This window comes from Vipera berus (assembly GCF_964194415.1).
Source record: "Vipera berus genome assembly, chromosome: 4".
In the NCBI taxonomy this organism is placed as follows: Eukaryota; Metazoa; Chordata; class Lepidosauria; order Squamata; family Viperidae; genus Vipera; species Vipera berus.
Genome location: NC_138206.1, coordinates 110,267,584 through 110,281,526, shown reverse-complemented (window position 1 = coordinate 110,281,526; position 13,943 = coordinate 110,267,584). Strand labels below are relative to the sequence as shown.

Sequence of the window (13,943 nt, the reverse complement as noted above, 5' to 3'; positions counted from 1 at the left end):
CAGACAGAATTCCCAGTGCCCCTCTTGGTTATTTTCTCATTTCCCCCCTTTCACATTCATCACGGGGGAAGAATATATATGGCTTCATCCTTTTTAGTTCATAATGCCCACCGATTAGAACACTCTTCATTCTCCGAATATATTCTCTGCTTTATTTCCCACGGAACTCCCTCGACATCAGTTAAATGGTATATCACCCAAACGATCTTATGCATCACCCAGGCGTTCAAGCGAGATATTAAAGGAGAAATAAAAGGAAACGCCAGCCTCCGAGACCGAGGGGAGACAGCGATGCCACGATCCATTTGGCCAGCAGGCAGGGGAGGCAGGAACTACATTGTTCTGTACCAGCCTGCTACCGGCCCTGCAGAAAAGGCAGGGACAACCCCTTTTACAATAAGGCAAGAGGCTGGAATTACGCCTGCCAAATTTATTACTACAAAAACAAACAAGACACGAACCAAGAAACCGGAGCTTTAAGAAACACGAACTATCCAAGCGGTTGCCTTCAGCAAACCAGCCCTCCCCACACATTCCCCTTATATAGAGTTCAGGGCGTGGCTTCTCTCTGACTCCTTCAGAGAAGCCCCATTGCCTTCCTCTGTCTACTCCTAATTGACTGCCTCCTGCGTCGGGCGTCCTTGAACAGGGCCAGCTGTGGGTCATCTTCATCCACGCTGTCAGGCTCACACAGCTGGGTCTTCGTGGTGACCAAGTGGGAGGGGCCTGGCTGAGGGCTCTCATCAGCAAGATCTTCAACCCCCTCAGCAAGGTCTTCAACCCCCTCAGCAAGGTCTTCAACACCCCCCTCCTCCTCCTCTGAGTCATCTGACCCAACTGCCGAACCCACAGGCTGACCCTGAATCACAACATACACTTAGGCTAGTGCAAGTCCCAAAGTGGGACTTGGACCTTATCCCATGGTCAAGCTGAAGCACAACGTCTCCAGGGCTTGTTCCAAAGTAACCAGTTTGGACCTTGCCTCCTGGGGACATCAGAGTCTGGGGAAAGGTCATACTCCCGTCTGGTCCCTGGAAGGCCTGGAGAGAGTTCAGAGCCCTGCAGTCATCCTGCTTCCATCTCTCCTTCTTCATCGTCAGGTATGAAACTATCAGCAATGGCGACCAACAGTTTCCTCCTTCCTCTTGATGGTTAAGTCTAAATTATAATAAACAGATGGACCAGCTCTCAATCAGAGTTTCTCTGCTGGGGTGGGAACGGAGCCAGGCTGCGCGTGGGGAGCTTCTGGAGACCACGTCCATAGGAAGGCCATTCTCTGTAGGCCAATACAGATTCTTGATATCTCCTCACTTCAATATAAGCAAAGGAGAGTAAGAAACCCGGACACAGATTTACTGTCCGTCATCGCTCAAATTCTTGGACAGAGAAAATTAAGGCTTGTCCTCAAATCCCATGGCCGCTGGAACTGAAGGAACAAAGAACATCTACAGCTGCCTCTGATGCCTTCTCCTGCTTGGCACTGATGGTAAAGACCAGCAAAAGCAGCCACAAGGGCCTCTTAAGCCCAACTGACATGTCCACCACTAAACTAAACATCTGCTTCCCCCAATCCATAGCCAGAAATCATTGTGGGAGGAAAAAGCAAGCCAATGGGAAAGGAAGGAAGGAAGGAAGGAAGGAAGGAAGGAAGGAAGGAAGGAAGGAAGGAAGGAAGGAAGGAAGGAAGGAAGGAAGGAAGGAAGGAAGGAAGGACCATTAGCACATGGTATGTCTCCAGGAGAGATGTTGCTCTTAGAATGTTCCTCAGTTGCCTTCCATGCCCTGCAGCTTACATTAAGCAACTGCAGAATGAATTACTACTGCCGTAATGCATGAGGAGTGGTCCAAATAATCTCGTTTACAGCTGGTTTGCTGAGGGAGGGCATTGTTGGCTAAGAAGGGACATTTCTGCTCTAGTTCCAAGAAAACCTATTCCTGGATAAAGTAACTGATTGAAAGATTTCTGCATGAAGGTTTCGAAAAGGTTTTCTCTAGTGTGCCATTTAAAAGGGAAGCGGATGCCCCTCCGTGCCTCTCCAGACCTCCTGCCCCCGGTAGTCCACAGCCTGCACCAACCTTCCAGTTTCTGGTTTTCCTTCTCCATCCGGAGGAGAAGGATCTGCTGGTGGATCGCTTTTCTCCACAGGCTCTGCAGCTCCTCTGACTTCTTCTTCTCTCCGGTCTGATCTTGGATATCCTCATTTTGCAAGATGGAAACCAGGGGAACCTCGTCAAAGGACGGTGGAAGCGGGGATAATGGCAGCAGTTCTTTTTCATCACAGCCATCTGTGGAAAGAACCATTTGGTTAACCGTGAATTCAGTCAATGCTACCCAGTATCTGTACTTGAGGTCTGATTTTAAGAAACAAAGCCCAACCCTAATTGTGTACTTTTGATATTGCCCTAATCCACCCCATTATTTCTGTGTTACACTTCCCCCATCCCATCACCCTCAACCTATGAATCGTGGTTGTGAACTCTGCAGAGACCTGAACAAACAGCTTTTGGAATTCGGTTTGTGCTGCAAAGTCCCTAAGGCAGTGAAACTTTAGGCTCAACCTTATACGCCAGGAGTGGGGAACGATGGCCCTTTTATGACTTGTGGACTTCAATTCCCAGAATTCCTGAGCCAGCCATGTTGGCTTAGGAATTCTGGGATTTGAAGTCCACAAGTCATAAAAGGGACATCGTTCCCTACCTCTGCTATACCCCAAGCCAGAAACTGATGTACTTGAAAGACAAACCAGCAAAATCCTTGACCCTTTTCTGGTTTTCTAGTTTTGTACCTCATCTGATTACTTTTAATATTTATCATTTTATTGTAAGCTACCCAGAATCATGCTGAGGTGGGAGATAGATAGATAGATAGATAGATAGATAGATAGATAGATAGATAGGTAGGTAGATAATGGATGGAGAGACAGATAAAACTGTATCCTGTTCAAAAAATAGAAACAAGGAAGAATACTTATTACTTTTGGATTTCAGATTCTATTATTTTAGATTTATTCTCCTGTTTTCAGCCCTTCTCCTTGTCATGCACCAAGAATGAGTCATTGTCTCACACTTGGTACCCCTAATGCATGGGTGTCAAACTCGATCGCGTCATGTAACGTGTCACGACACATCATGATGTTTTTTTTGTCTTTGGAGAGCCCGGGGTGGGCGTGGCCTGTGCGCGATGCATCTGGCTGGCGGGCTGCCAAGTTGACACCCCTGCCCTAATGGATACAGACATAGGCAAGACCATTTAGCATCAAGCAACACTCCTTACATGCTGGATCGTAAAGGGATGTTCCTGAGCTAACAGATCCCCACCAACAATACAAAAATGGCTTTTATAACTCTCTCCCTAAAAGAGCTCTGTAGCAAGATCCTTTATTTATAATCAGTCCATCAGGCTTTGAAGTAGTTGGAAATAAAAGGAAACAAACCTCTCTCTTCTAGTAAGGGCCCTTCAGAGGTATGAGCTCATGGGAGACAAAGAACCAAATTAGGGATCCCTTTCAGTACAGACTTCAAAGCAGCTATTTGGCAGAAGCTCTGGGGTCCCTGTGGTTATGAGCACATGCAGCAGAAAAGCAGAAAGCAGCCATGTTTTTCTTTATGATCCCAGAAAAGGGACAGACGGAAGATCGCTCACGCTTTATATTTTTATCCAGAAATGTGGAAGAAGCATTAATCCTTTTCCTGAGGATCAATCCAGAGGTGAATCTAACTTCAGATGGTTCTCCCATGTTTCCTACGAAACTAAAGCCAAATCAACTCCAGGTGCATTCAAGCAGGAATTGTAAGCAGAAATAAGAATATTTACATCACACCTGGAAGAGGTTTTATGTGTGCTGGATTTTATTAGGAAAACACCAGAGCTTCAGAGATGCTACTCTCTGCCCAGTCCTTAATTTAGAAGCTACTCAAAAGTTTAGATTAAACGACTGGCAGCTTTGGCGAGAAAAGCATTTTGAGAAGAAAACGTCCCAATCTTGAAAGCTGAACTGCAATTTCAACTTCTTATCTCTCCTTTGAGATACTTATTGACTGGCACATAGTTGAATTTATTTAATCTCAACCTTGGCGACTTTTAAGGGGTGTGGACTTCAACTCCCATAATTCCCCAACCAGCATGAGGTCCACAAAGCTTAAAGTTTCCAAGGTTGGGAAACACTGATCTAGGTTATTGTTAGGTATTGTCAGGGCTTTTTTTCTCATAGAACGCTCAGAACGGAGTTCCGGCACCTTTTTTGGATGGAACCTTGTAGGTTAGGCAAGGCAGGTTGTATGACATGTGTGAGTTCCAGCACCTTTTTCTTTTACAAAAAAAGCACTGGGTATTGTAACTCCAAAATGGATTTTGAAATTTTTCACTTTTGACATTTTAAGTACAGCCAATTCATTATCTTGCTCACTTTCAAAGAATAGGAAAAAAAAATTGGGCATTGCTGATCAATAGACCAGTGTCTATCTGTTCTTGAATCCTGGGCATTGCCTACCAAGCTTCTGAGAAGCTGAAAAGGACTCTTGTCACTGGCAAACAAACTGGCAGGGCCACTTTCCTGGTCTCATGGAAGAAAGAAACTATCCCTCATTACATCACTTTGGTACTGACTAAGTGGTCACTTCAGACAGTCATATACTTAAGGTTGACAGCTTACACAAATGTAGTGACAAGAGTGAAACTTTGGCAGCTACGTGCCTCTTCACTTCAACTTGCCATCAGAATAAGGGCAAGGGAGGTATTGCTTCAGAATTGGTTAGATGGAGAAGCAAAACATCTACACTTCCACTGTAGGCCGTTAAGAGCCTGAAACCTTTCCAAGGACACTGCAGCAGGTGCGGAGAGGAAGCAGATGGTTCCCATAACAAAATGAAATTGTTTATATGGATTACGAGACAAGGGTGGGGGTTTGGCCAGAGAAATTATTGTTTAATTCTAGGAACTGGTGTCTTGGGAACCTCAGGGTTAGCTTCGCTTCAACATTACACTGCCGTATATTCAATAAAAAGTTAAGATTTTCAGAAACGGAATTAACCTGGACTTTTATTTGGATTCTTGAGCTGGATGTTGACAGGTAATCCACATCCTTGAGGCTGATTAATGAAAGAATATGTTGGAACCTAGATGTGGATCTCCAAGAGATACCCATCGTTACAAGAGAAAAGGAAATTCAACCACACTGCCGGAATCATTTTCTCCAAGTAGGAACAGACCTTGCAGCTGCATGGCTGAAGGAGACTTCTTCATGGGTGATGCCACCCTTAGGAAGATCCTCTGCCGCCAGGAAATCCGACGGGGGGCCAGGGTGAGACCCCCGGCATTTAGAGAGTCACTGCTGCACACTGAGGAAGTCCTCTTCCTTTTCTCCACATCGCTGCAGGACAGGACCAGGAGGAAGAAAACACAACGTAGGTCAGTAAGAACAGCCCTTCTTGTGAACACAGCTGTGGCCCATCTAAAGCCAGCAAGAGCATTTATAAACCCCAGGCTGCATTCGATCACCAGGCACAGAGGCAGCCCAGAGACTCCATGGGGGACCCGGCCTCCCTTCGACCCAGGAGCATCTCCGTTGGCACACAACAACCGCAAGAAAAACATGCTTGCTTATTCCCAGCCAGAGAGCCTTCCTTCCCCCCCCCCCCACCAGTCCTTTATCACAATTTCATTTTTGCATCCAAACCTAGCACCTGATTTTTCAGTCCTGGAGCTAGTGCATGTTCTATAAATAGGTCTCAAACTAAAAAAACCAAAGCAAACTTAAAAAAAAAACCACGAAGGAGTTAAAAAGGAGGATGAATAGACGTGTTTGAGGCACAACATTCTGGTTTGTTTGGTTTTTTTTTAAAGTAAGCAATCCCCTCCTTTAGTAATTGGAAGTGTCCGAATAGACACCGTTGCTGCTCTTTCCAGTTTTAACACACTTGTGTTTATGTGGAAAAAGTGAGAGCAGCCCATGCTCCCTAACAAAGGTTATGAAAGCTGGGCTGAGAAACACAAACATGTCAAAATCCACGGAGAAGCCATCCGGGCTGGAGATGGAGGAGATTCAAGGACCTCCCTTTTCTATGGTGCTCCTGGGAGAACTTTTCTGAAGGCCTTTTTTCTTGTTCCTGCTTCCTCAAGGAAAACCAAGGACATAAATAAATAGAGGGCTAGCAATAAAGCAGTTAACTATTGCTGAACCGCCACCTCTAAAAATCTGTCTCTCCTGCAGTTGCGACAATAGGAAGTCCAACTACGTAGAGGCAAAAGGTAAAAGTTTTCCCTGTCCAGGTGTGTCTGACTCCAGGGGGCGGTGCTCATGTCCGTTTCTCAGCCGAGGGAGCCAGCGTTGTCTAAAGACATTTCCTTATGTGGCCGGCATGACTATATGCCGAGGTGCAGGGAACGCTGTTACCTTCTCACTGAAGTGATACCCACCGTGTTTCTGTGAAAATAAGAGCCGGTCTTATTTCTTTATTTTTTTTGCCTCTAAAAAGAGGCAGTAGGTCTTATTTAAGGGACATGGTGGTTTAGTGGGTTAGGACGCTGAGCTTGTTGATCAGAAGGTCGGCAGTTTGGCGGGTCGAATCCCGAGTGCCGCGTAACAGAGTGAGCGCCTGGTACTCGTCCCAGCTTCTGCCAACCTAGCAGTTCGAAAGCACGTAAAAATGCAAGTAGAAAAATAGGGACCACTACAGTGGGAAGGTAACAGCGTTCTGTGCGCCTTTGGCGTCTAGTCATGCCGGCCACATGACCACGGAGATGTCCTCGGACAAGCGCTGGCTCTTCGGCTTTGAAAGGGAGATGAGCCCCTAGAGTCAGAAACGACTAGCACGCATGTGCGGGGCAACCTTTACCTTTACCTTTAGGTCTTATTTGGGGGGGGGATGTCTTATTTTTTTCCTGACACCTGCCACGCTTCGTGGCACTGACAGCCCTGTCCAGCAGGAGCCAACGTGGCCATTGGCCCACTTCTGAGGCCGCTTGTGGGCCACATGGCCCGCCGTGCATGCCCCCACCACAAGGCGAGACAGGTGGGGGGAGGGGGTGGAGCTGCCCTACCCAAACACTTTTCGCCCAGAGGGAGACTGGAAGCTTCGTCTGCTTGCAAATGGGGTGCTTGGAGATGGAGCGAATCACTCCGTTTCTAAGCGCCCGATTCCCAAACAGACCAAGCTTCCACTTTCCCTCTGGGCGTGGCGCATCCAAATTGACTGCCTCCCCTCTGCTTCCGCTTCTGCGCTCGGACTTTCCTACGCCGCGCCAACGGGCAGGAGGGCTGCTGCGGCTGCTGCTGGACACCATCTGCCCGTGCACCCTCGCTGCTGCTTGTACTGGCCACGCCCACCCACCCCCAGGGCTTACTTTTGGGGTAAGGCTTATATTAGGCCCACCCCCCAAAAAAAAATCAGGCTAGGGTTTATTTTCAGGGTGGGTCTTATTTTCGGGGAAACAGGGTATATATATATCTACTTGCATTTGCATGCTTTCAAACTGCTAAGTGGCCAGGAGCTGGGGCAAGGAAGGGGCGCTCACCCTGTCGCAAGGAGCTCGGGTCTTGAACCCCGGCTGCCAGCTGATAAGCTCAGCATCTTTAACCACTGAACCATCCAGCCCCCACCAACTATCTAATAAAAATTTAAACCTTCAACAGTCATAGGAATGATTTAACAACAACAATAAGGGGTGGGGTGGGGGGAAACCACATAGGCATAGCTCACCAGTCCTAAAAAGGTTATGAACAGCAAACTTCCAAAAAGGGAATTAGCAGTATCCACAGTTTGGCTTTAAATTACCCCTGAAGCTATAATTCAAACAAGCCTTCAGATAAGCTCTTCTAGAAGCTAAATATGTTTACAGTTTAATCATTCTCATTTTTCCTCCAGCAGTACAAAAAAAAAAAGTCTTAATAGTTTTTTAGCATAATGCAAAACATTCTTTCGCTTGGGAGCTTGGATCATTTTTTTTAAAAAAAAATCAGTATTAAGTAAAACAGCAGAACCACTAATGCATTATGATAGTAATTACTTCCAAACATAATTTTCTTTGAATACCAGACGGCTCAACGTTATCCTTAAGTAAGTGTGTAAGAGGCACAAGGAATTTCCAAAGAATTAGCCCACGATAAAACCCTGCTTTTATTTCACACAGCTGTGAAACTCTGTTAAGAGTATGTATTCAGACTTGTCTGTACTCAAGGGGAAAATTTTACGGAACTTCGCTATCCAAGATATATAATACTTACAAAGCTACTTTCTTCTTCCTGTTTTATGAACCACGCTGGGCTTCTCCAAAAACAAAGTGGGCTTTTCTAACGCCCTCCATAGACCTGTGCCACAACATTCCACGCCCGTCACCCAAAATTAGGTTGTCACAATTTTTCTGTGTGTAACAGGAATGCTTCTAGTTTGATCCAGCTGATCCGAGAGAAATGTTTATGCTGATGCTCGGCATTCATATTTGCATTTTCTACTTTGCATTTGCTTTCGGTGCAACTTCTCTTTTCCTTGGAAGAAATGTGTTAACTTAAGGCATCCAGTCCATGCTTTAGTCTGCACGTTTTGAAAGAGAACCAAAACACACGCATGCGCTGGAGAAAAACAGCATGCAAGCGTTCGGTGAAGTGGAGGAAAGCCATGAGAGCATTTCTCCCAAGGCTGGCTTGGAGATCTCTTCCATCCCCTTATGTCAGAGGGGTCTCCAAACTTGGCAACTTTAAGACTGATGGACTTCAACCTCCCCAGCCTGGCTAGCTGAGGAATTCTGGGAGTTGAAGTCCACAGGTCAAAGTTGCCAAGTTTGGAGACCCTTGCCTTACGTCTGTTTTTAAGCTGTGGTACAATCCCATGGGTACATTTGGGGACTGCCCTAAAGTTAAGCAGAATGCATCAAACTTCAGTTCAAAACTTAGGTACGTGTCAAGCATTAGCGAATCCGTCTGCCCAAGACGCTTGCAAGATGCAAGCCTTGTGTTGCTCTGAGCTTCGTTTTCCCAGACAGGACGAGTCAGAAGGCTGTGTGTGCGTGCTTTGCATTGGAGTTGGAAGAGCTGCTTCAGAAAATGGCAGGAGGGTTGATTTTCAGCTCCTTCAAGCAGCTATATCTGCTTCTGGGATAATGCAGCAAAGCCTCCTTGAGCATCTCAGCCCCTCTTCCAAGTCAAATCTTAGGCCTTGCATTGCCCCAGTGGACAACCTTTGCCATTTGGGAGAGGCTACTGGAGGTCTGAAGGGAAAGAGAGAGAGGCCTTTTCTTTGTCCTTTCCAAATTAGAAACTTAATTCTACAGAAAAACCAGAACTGAGGTTTCAAAATCCGTACCATAGTCCCGGGCACAGCCAAATCAGCAGAACCAGAACATTAAGGAAATGGTGAAGTCCCTAAATCAAATCTTCATCCTGTTGCAGAGAATGTGGTGGTGGTGGTGGTGAAATCCTGTATCTCCAATAGGAGAGAATAACCTTTTTTTTAAAAGCACCACTACCAGCTGCAGTTGTTAAAAGGACTACGCCTGCCTCAGAAGACGTTGTTTGGACCTCATGTACCCACAGCACCATTCTGCTAATGGTTAAAACACACACCTTTTTTTTTCAGGCTGACAAATAACCTTCACAATTAGCAAAAAAGAAAAAGAAAAAAAAAGATCTGTTTTCATGTGAGGTCCAAAACATTTCTCCAGGCGTTTTCAAATTAAATTCATACAGATAGACAAAAACAAAAAATCCAAAGCTGTCTGTTGCTTCAGCTGTCAGAATTAATACTGACTAGGCCCGGTTTAATCAAAATACTTTTCCCTACCCAAAAATTGAATAGAAAGAAAGTTTCAACTGCAAAAGCAGCTTATTCCTTAGAATTACTGCCGACCAATTGTAAATTCCTAAGATTAAAATTTTAGACATTCGGTGAATTGCTTCACCGTGCAACGTGCTAAACTGAACGTGACATTATCCTGTATTAGGATAATTTTAGGTGTGTTTAAAAGAAATCTTTAGAAGTTTGCAAATGACAACGTGGTAGGTAAGCAGAGGGATTGCTAATGCACCTGCTTAACAGACTTTCAGGATCAAGAGACCATTAAGAGGATGGTCCAATGCAAGGAGAATTGGAGGACTTCTTTAAAAGGCGAGGGAGTAGAAAAGGAAGAACGTCGGACAATAATAGTTTAAACACATTGTCAGCGGTCCAAACTTCACACAAGATTTTCTCTCTGCCTTTTAAAAATGTTGCCCGAAAGGTGATACACCAACCAATTCAGTTACAGCCAGCCGAAAGTGCTCGTTTCTACTCCAAGCGGCTTGGAAGAGAAAGAAGAACTTTCTATTGGTTTTGACTGAGCGATGACTCCGAGCAACTTTGTAATAGAGGAACAACCAGTTGGCAACCTTACAAGGGCAGCCAATCCCACACTACGTTCTGACTGCTTCTCCCTGAAATCTGCAGAAACCTTTTTAGTGTTCTAGAGCCTAGAGACCATCACAAGGAAGAAAAAAGTATGTTGGAGTGACTGCTGTGGCTCTCATCTAGATTAACCGAATAAAGAGGTCTTACGTCTTCGTTTAGACTAGAGGGCGCTGGTAAGTCCCAATTCAAGAGAAGGTAGATCCAGATATGTTAAAACTTTTAATTGTATGGAATTCATAGGAAGTCAAAAATGTTTAATACGCTGGTTGGAAACTGACCAAAGAGAGAAGCAACCTGGAATTAAGGAGAAACTTCCTAAAAGCGAGGACAATTAACCAGTGAAACATTTTGCCTTCAGAAATCGTGGGCGCTCCATCACTAAATCATAAACTAACGAGGCAGACTGAATGTCTACATCTTCCATTCTTGTTCCTTAAGCTTCAGTGTTGACACCATGAAGGTCCCTCCACAGCCCAGGAATTACACAGAAGCGTAAAAACCAGAGAGGTGGACTCCGGAAATAGCTCGGAGTGCCTTGAACCATGAGATGGTCAGCAAGTAATTTTAATTCAATTAAGCTAATTTAACAGCTGATAGGGACGCGGTGGCTCAGTGGGTTAGGACGCTGAGCTTGTCGATCAGAAAGTCGGCAGTTTGGCGGGTCGAATCCCGAGTGCCACGTAACAGAGTGAGCGCCTGGTACTCGTCCCAGCTTCTGCCAACCTAGCTGTTCGAAAGCATGTAAAAATGCAAGTAGAAAAATAGGGACCACTACGGTGGGAAGGTAACAGCGTTCCGTGCGCCTTTGGCGTCTAGTCATGCCAGCCACATGACCACGGAGACGTCCTCGGACAAGCGCTGGCTCTTTGGCTTTGAAAGGGAGATGAGCACCGGCCCCTAGAGTCGGAAACGACTAGCACTCATGTGCGGGGGAACCTTTACCTTTACCTTTACCAGCTGGGTTCATAAGCAACAAGACAATCAAGCCACACTTTTAAAAAAAGATTGGAGGCATCTTCCTCCATCCAACCCCCCCACCCCTGAATCAAAACATGCCTGAAACCTCCCACTGTGTCCTGCATGAAGCTTAGCTGGCTGATTAAAAAGTGCACTGTGAAAATGAGACACTGGGCCCAGAGCGCACACCTACAGGTGGCTGCAGATGGCTGGAAACTGTGCTATTTGCAGTGTTAGAAAACATGCCAAGATTCATCACAGTTTGCCACACAGCAAAATTATAGAAATGCTCATTAGTAGAGGGACCACACACACAAAAAAAGATCAACATTGCCGGTGCTTCCCATACCCCAAAAAACTCTGAACGGTAAACACTTTTATATTAACCAGCAATAATGTAAACCCAAGCTGCTGATTAAAAAAAATAAAAATAAAAATAAAAATCAAATAGCTTTTTTTTCAAGGTCAGGCAAGTTCTACAAACTCGGGTAAGTTAACCTCCGCTATTAAGCATCGGGTGCTCAAATTGCTAGTGGAACCCACTGTCAGGAGAAGCTGCCAAGTTGTCTGTCCTGACCCCAAACCCCAAAAGGATTGGGGGAGGAAGAAAAAAAAATCCTTCCACACCCTTCCAGGACGAGAGAGTAGACAAAGAGAGACCTGTGAGGAAGCCCCAGAGACTTACTTACAGGGTTGGCTTTTAAAAGGAATACAGGTTTACAATCTGAGTGAGGCTAGGAAGGACCCTGGCGTATCTCTCTCTCTCTCTCTCTCTCTCTCTCTCTCTCTCTCTCTCTGGGTCGGCAATGTTGATGTGACCCAAAATGGCGTCAGCGTTGGCGAGCGTGGGGCCACGTGAAGCCCATCCTCCGCCTGCAGCTTTGAAGACGTTTTGTCCGCGGAGTGCATCAGGCAGGGATGCTCATGAGATGTTCCCTAAGCGGCCAGTCAGGCTCTGGCAAGCCAGATGGGTGGGAAATGCAGCAGAGCAGGCGGGCAGGATTAGCGGTCTCACCTCCTGGTGGGATCACCTTCAGGCGGAGAAGCCGGCTTCCCAGAACTATGATAGAAGCTTTTCAGGAAAGAAGGGGCAGAGAAAGAAGAAGAGAGCCTGGGAGGCACTGAAGACTCACTCTCACAGCGGGTACGTCGGGCAACTGCCAGCCTGGCAGCAGGCAATAAGAAAAAAAAAAGGAGAGCGGTAAGTTCTAGTCCAGCCTTTAAGGGGGGGCCCAACCTCTCGTCTATACTAGGTCTTTTCAATCTTTTTACCCATTGTACCACTTCTAGGATGTGGCCGTAGTGGCAAACCTATGGCACGCGTGCCACAGGTGGCATACAGAGCCTTCTCTGCGGGAGCAGGCGGCGGCGCCTCAGTCCTAGGCCTTCAGCTGGGTTTTATAAAACCTTTTTTGCTTTAGGCCTCCACCGCCGTGTGCAAAAAAAAAAAGGTTCAAACAATCAATTTCCACTTCTGGTGGGGGGGGGGAAAAGATCTCGCAAAGTTAGAACTGATTGATTGATTGAAGTTTTTAGTCCCACCCAGTCTGCCGTTACCACCACAGCCACGCCCACGCAATGCGCCATGCCCATACAATTGGCCACACCCACCCGGCACCCGATGATACATAAGTGGGTTTTGGGTTGCAGTTTGGGCACTCGGTCTCTAAAAGGTTCGCAATCACTGGGATATGGCCTCATCCGGGTACCACCAGTCGCCTAGCAAGGTGTCGAAAACTTGATGACCAAAAAGAAAAAGAAAAAAAAGGGAAAAAATGTGATGAAGTACAGGTAGTCCTCGACTTACAACAGTTCGCTTAGTGACTGTTCGAAGTTACAATGGCACGGAAAACAGCGCCCCCCCAAGCCACAACCGAGCAAGACGCCTGCCTGCCTGCCCAGCAGCGTTCTTCCTCCTGTCCGAGGTTTTCATTGTTGTGAGCAATTTTGTTGAGGATTAGCAGCGAGGGAGGGGGTGGGGTGTTTGGTTTTTATCCCCCCGCCCCCCCCGTCTGCTGGGTGGTTGCAGTAGGTTTCGGTCACTTCGCATGACCCTGGGACACTGCGACCGTCATAAATATGAATCAGCTGCCAAGCATCTGAATGTAAATCAGAAGACCCTGGAAATGCTGCAACATTCCGGCTGATTGGCGCTTCTGGGCTCAGCAGAAGTGGCAGGATCAGCACCGAGATCCATCTGGAGCCTGGCACTGATCCTGGCGCTTCCGCTAAGCCCTGACAGCCCTGCAGCTCCAGCCGGCTCTCGCTCAGGCTTGTGCTCATTCCCCTTCCCAGCTACCACTTTTCTAGGATGGTCATGTACCACCTGCTAGGTGCCAATGCACCACAGGTGGTACCTGTACCACTGGTTGAAAAGCCCTGGTCTACACCCACTGCACAAAAGGGCACAGTTAAGCCGAGCTGCATCTGGGCATTGTCACCAAAACAGCATACAAATGGGATCCAGAGCAACTCTCCACAGCCAACTCACTGCAGCCAACGTACTGTGGCCAACTCGCCGCGGGACAACTCAACGCTGCATTGTTTCTTTTAGTTACTTTTAACACTGGCGACCACGTTTTCATCGAAACAATTGTAACTCTCGTATT

General features: G+C 46.5%; 1 protein-coding gene across 2 annotated transcripts in view; it reads right to left on the bottom strand.

Moving 5' to 3' along the window:
• TBC1D4 (TBC1 domain family member 4) overlaps positions 1–13,943 on the bottom strand; it is a 98,094-nt gene that overhangs the window by 14,816 nt on the left and 69,335 nt on the right. Inside the window, exons 11-13 of one of the 2 annotated variants that reach the window (XM_081327217.1) lie at positions 12,350–12,499; positions 5,209–5,369; positions 2,077–2,286 (exon numbers count right to left, since the gene is read on the bottom strand). In XM_081327217.1, the coding sequence (XP_081183343.1) occupies positions 2,077–2,286; positions 5,209–5,369; positions 12,350–12,499 (521 nt within the window). The remainder of the gene's footprint in view (positions 1–2,076; positions 2,287–5,208; positions 5,370–12,349; positions 12,500–13,943) is intronic. The other variant, XM_081327218.1, reaches the window with a different exon arrangement.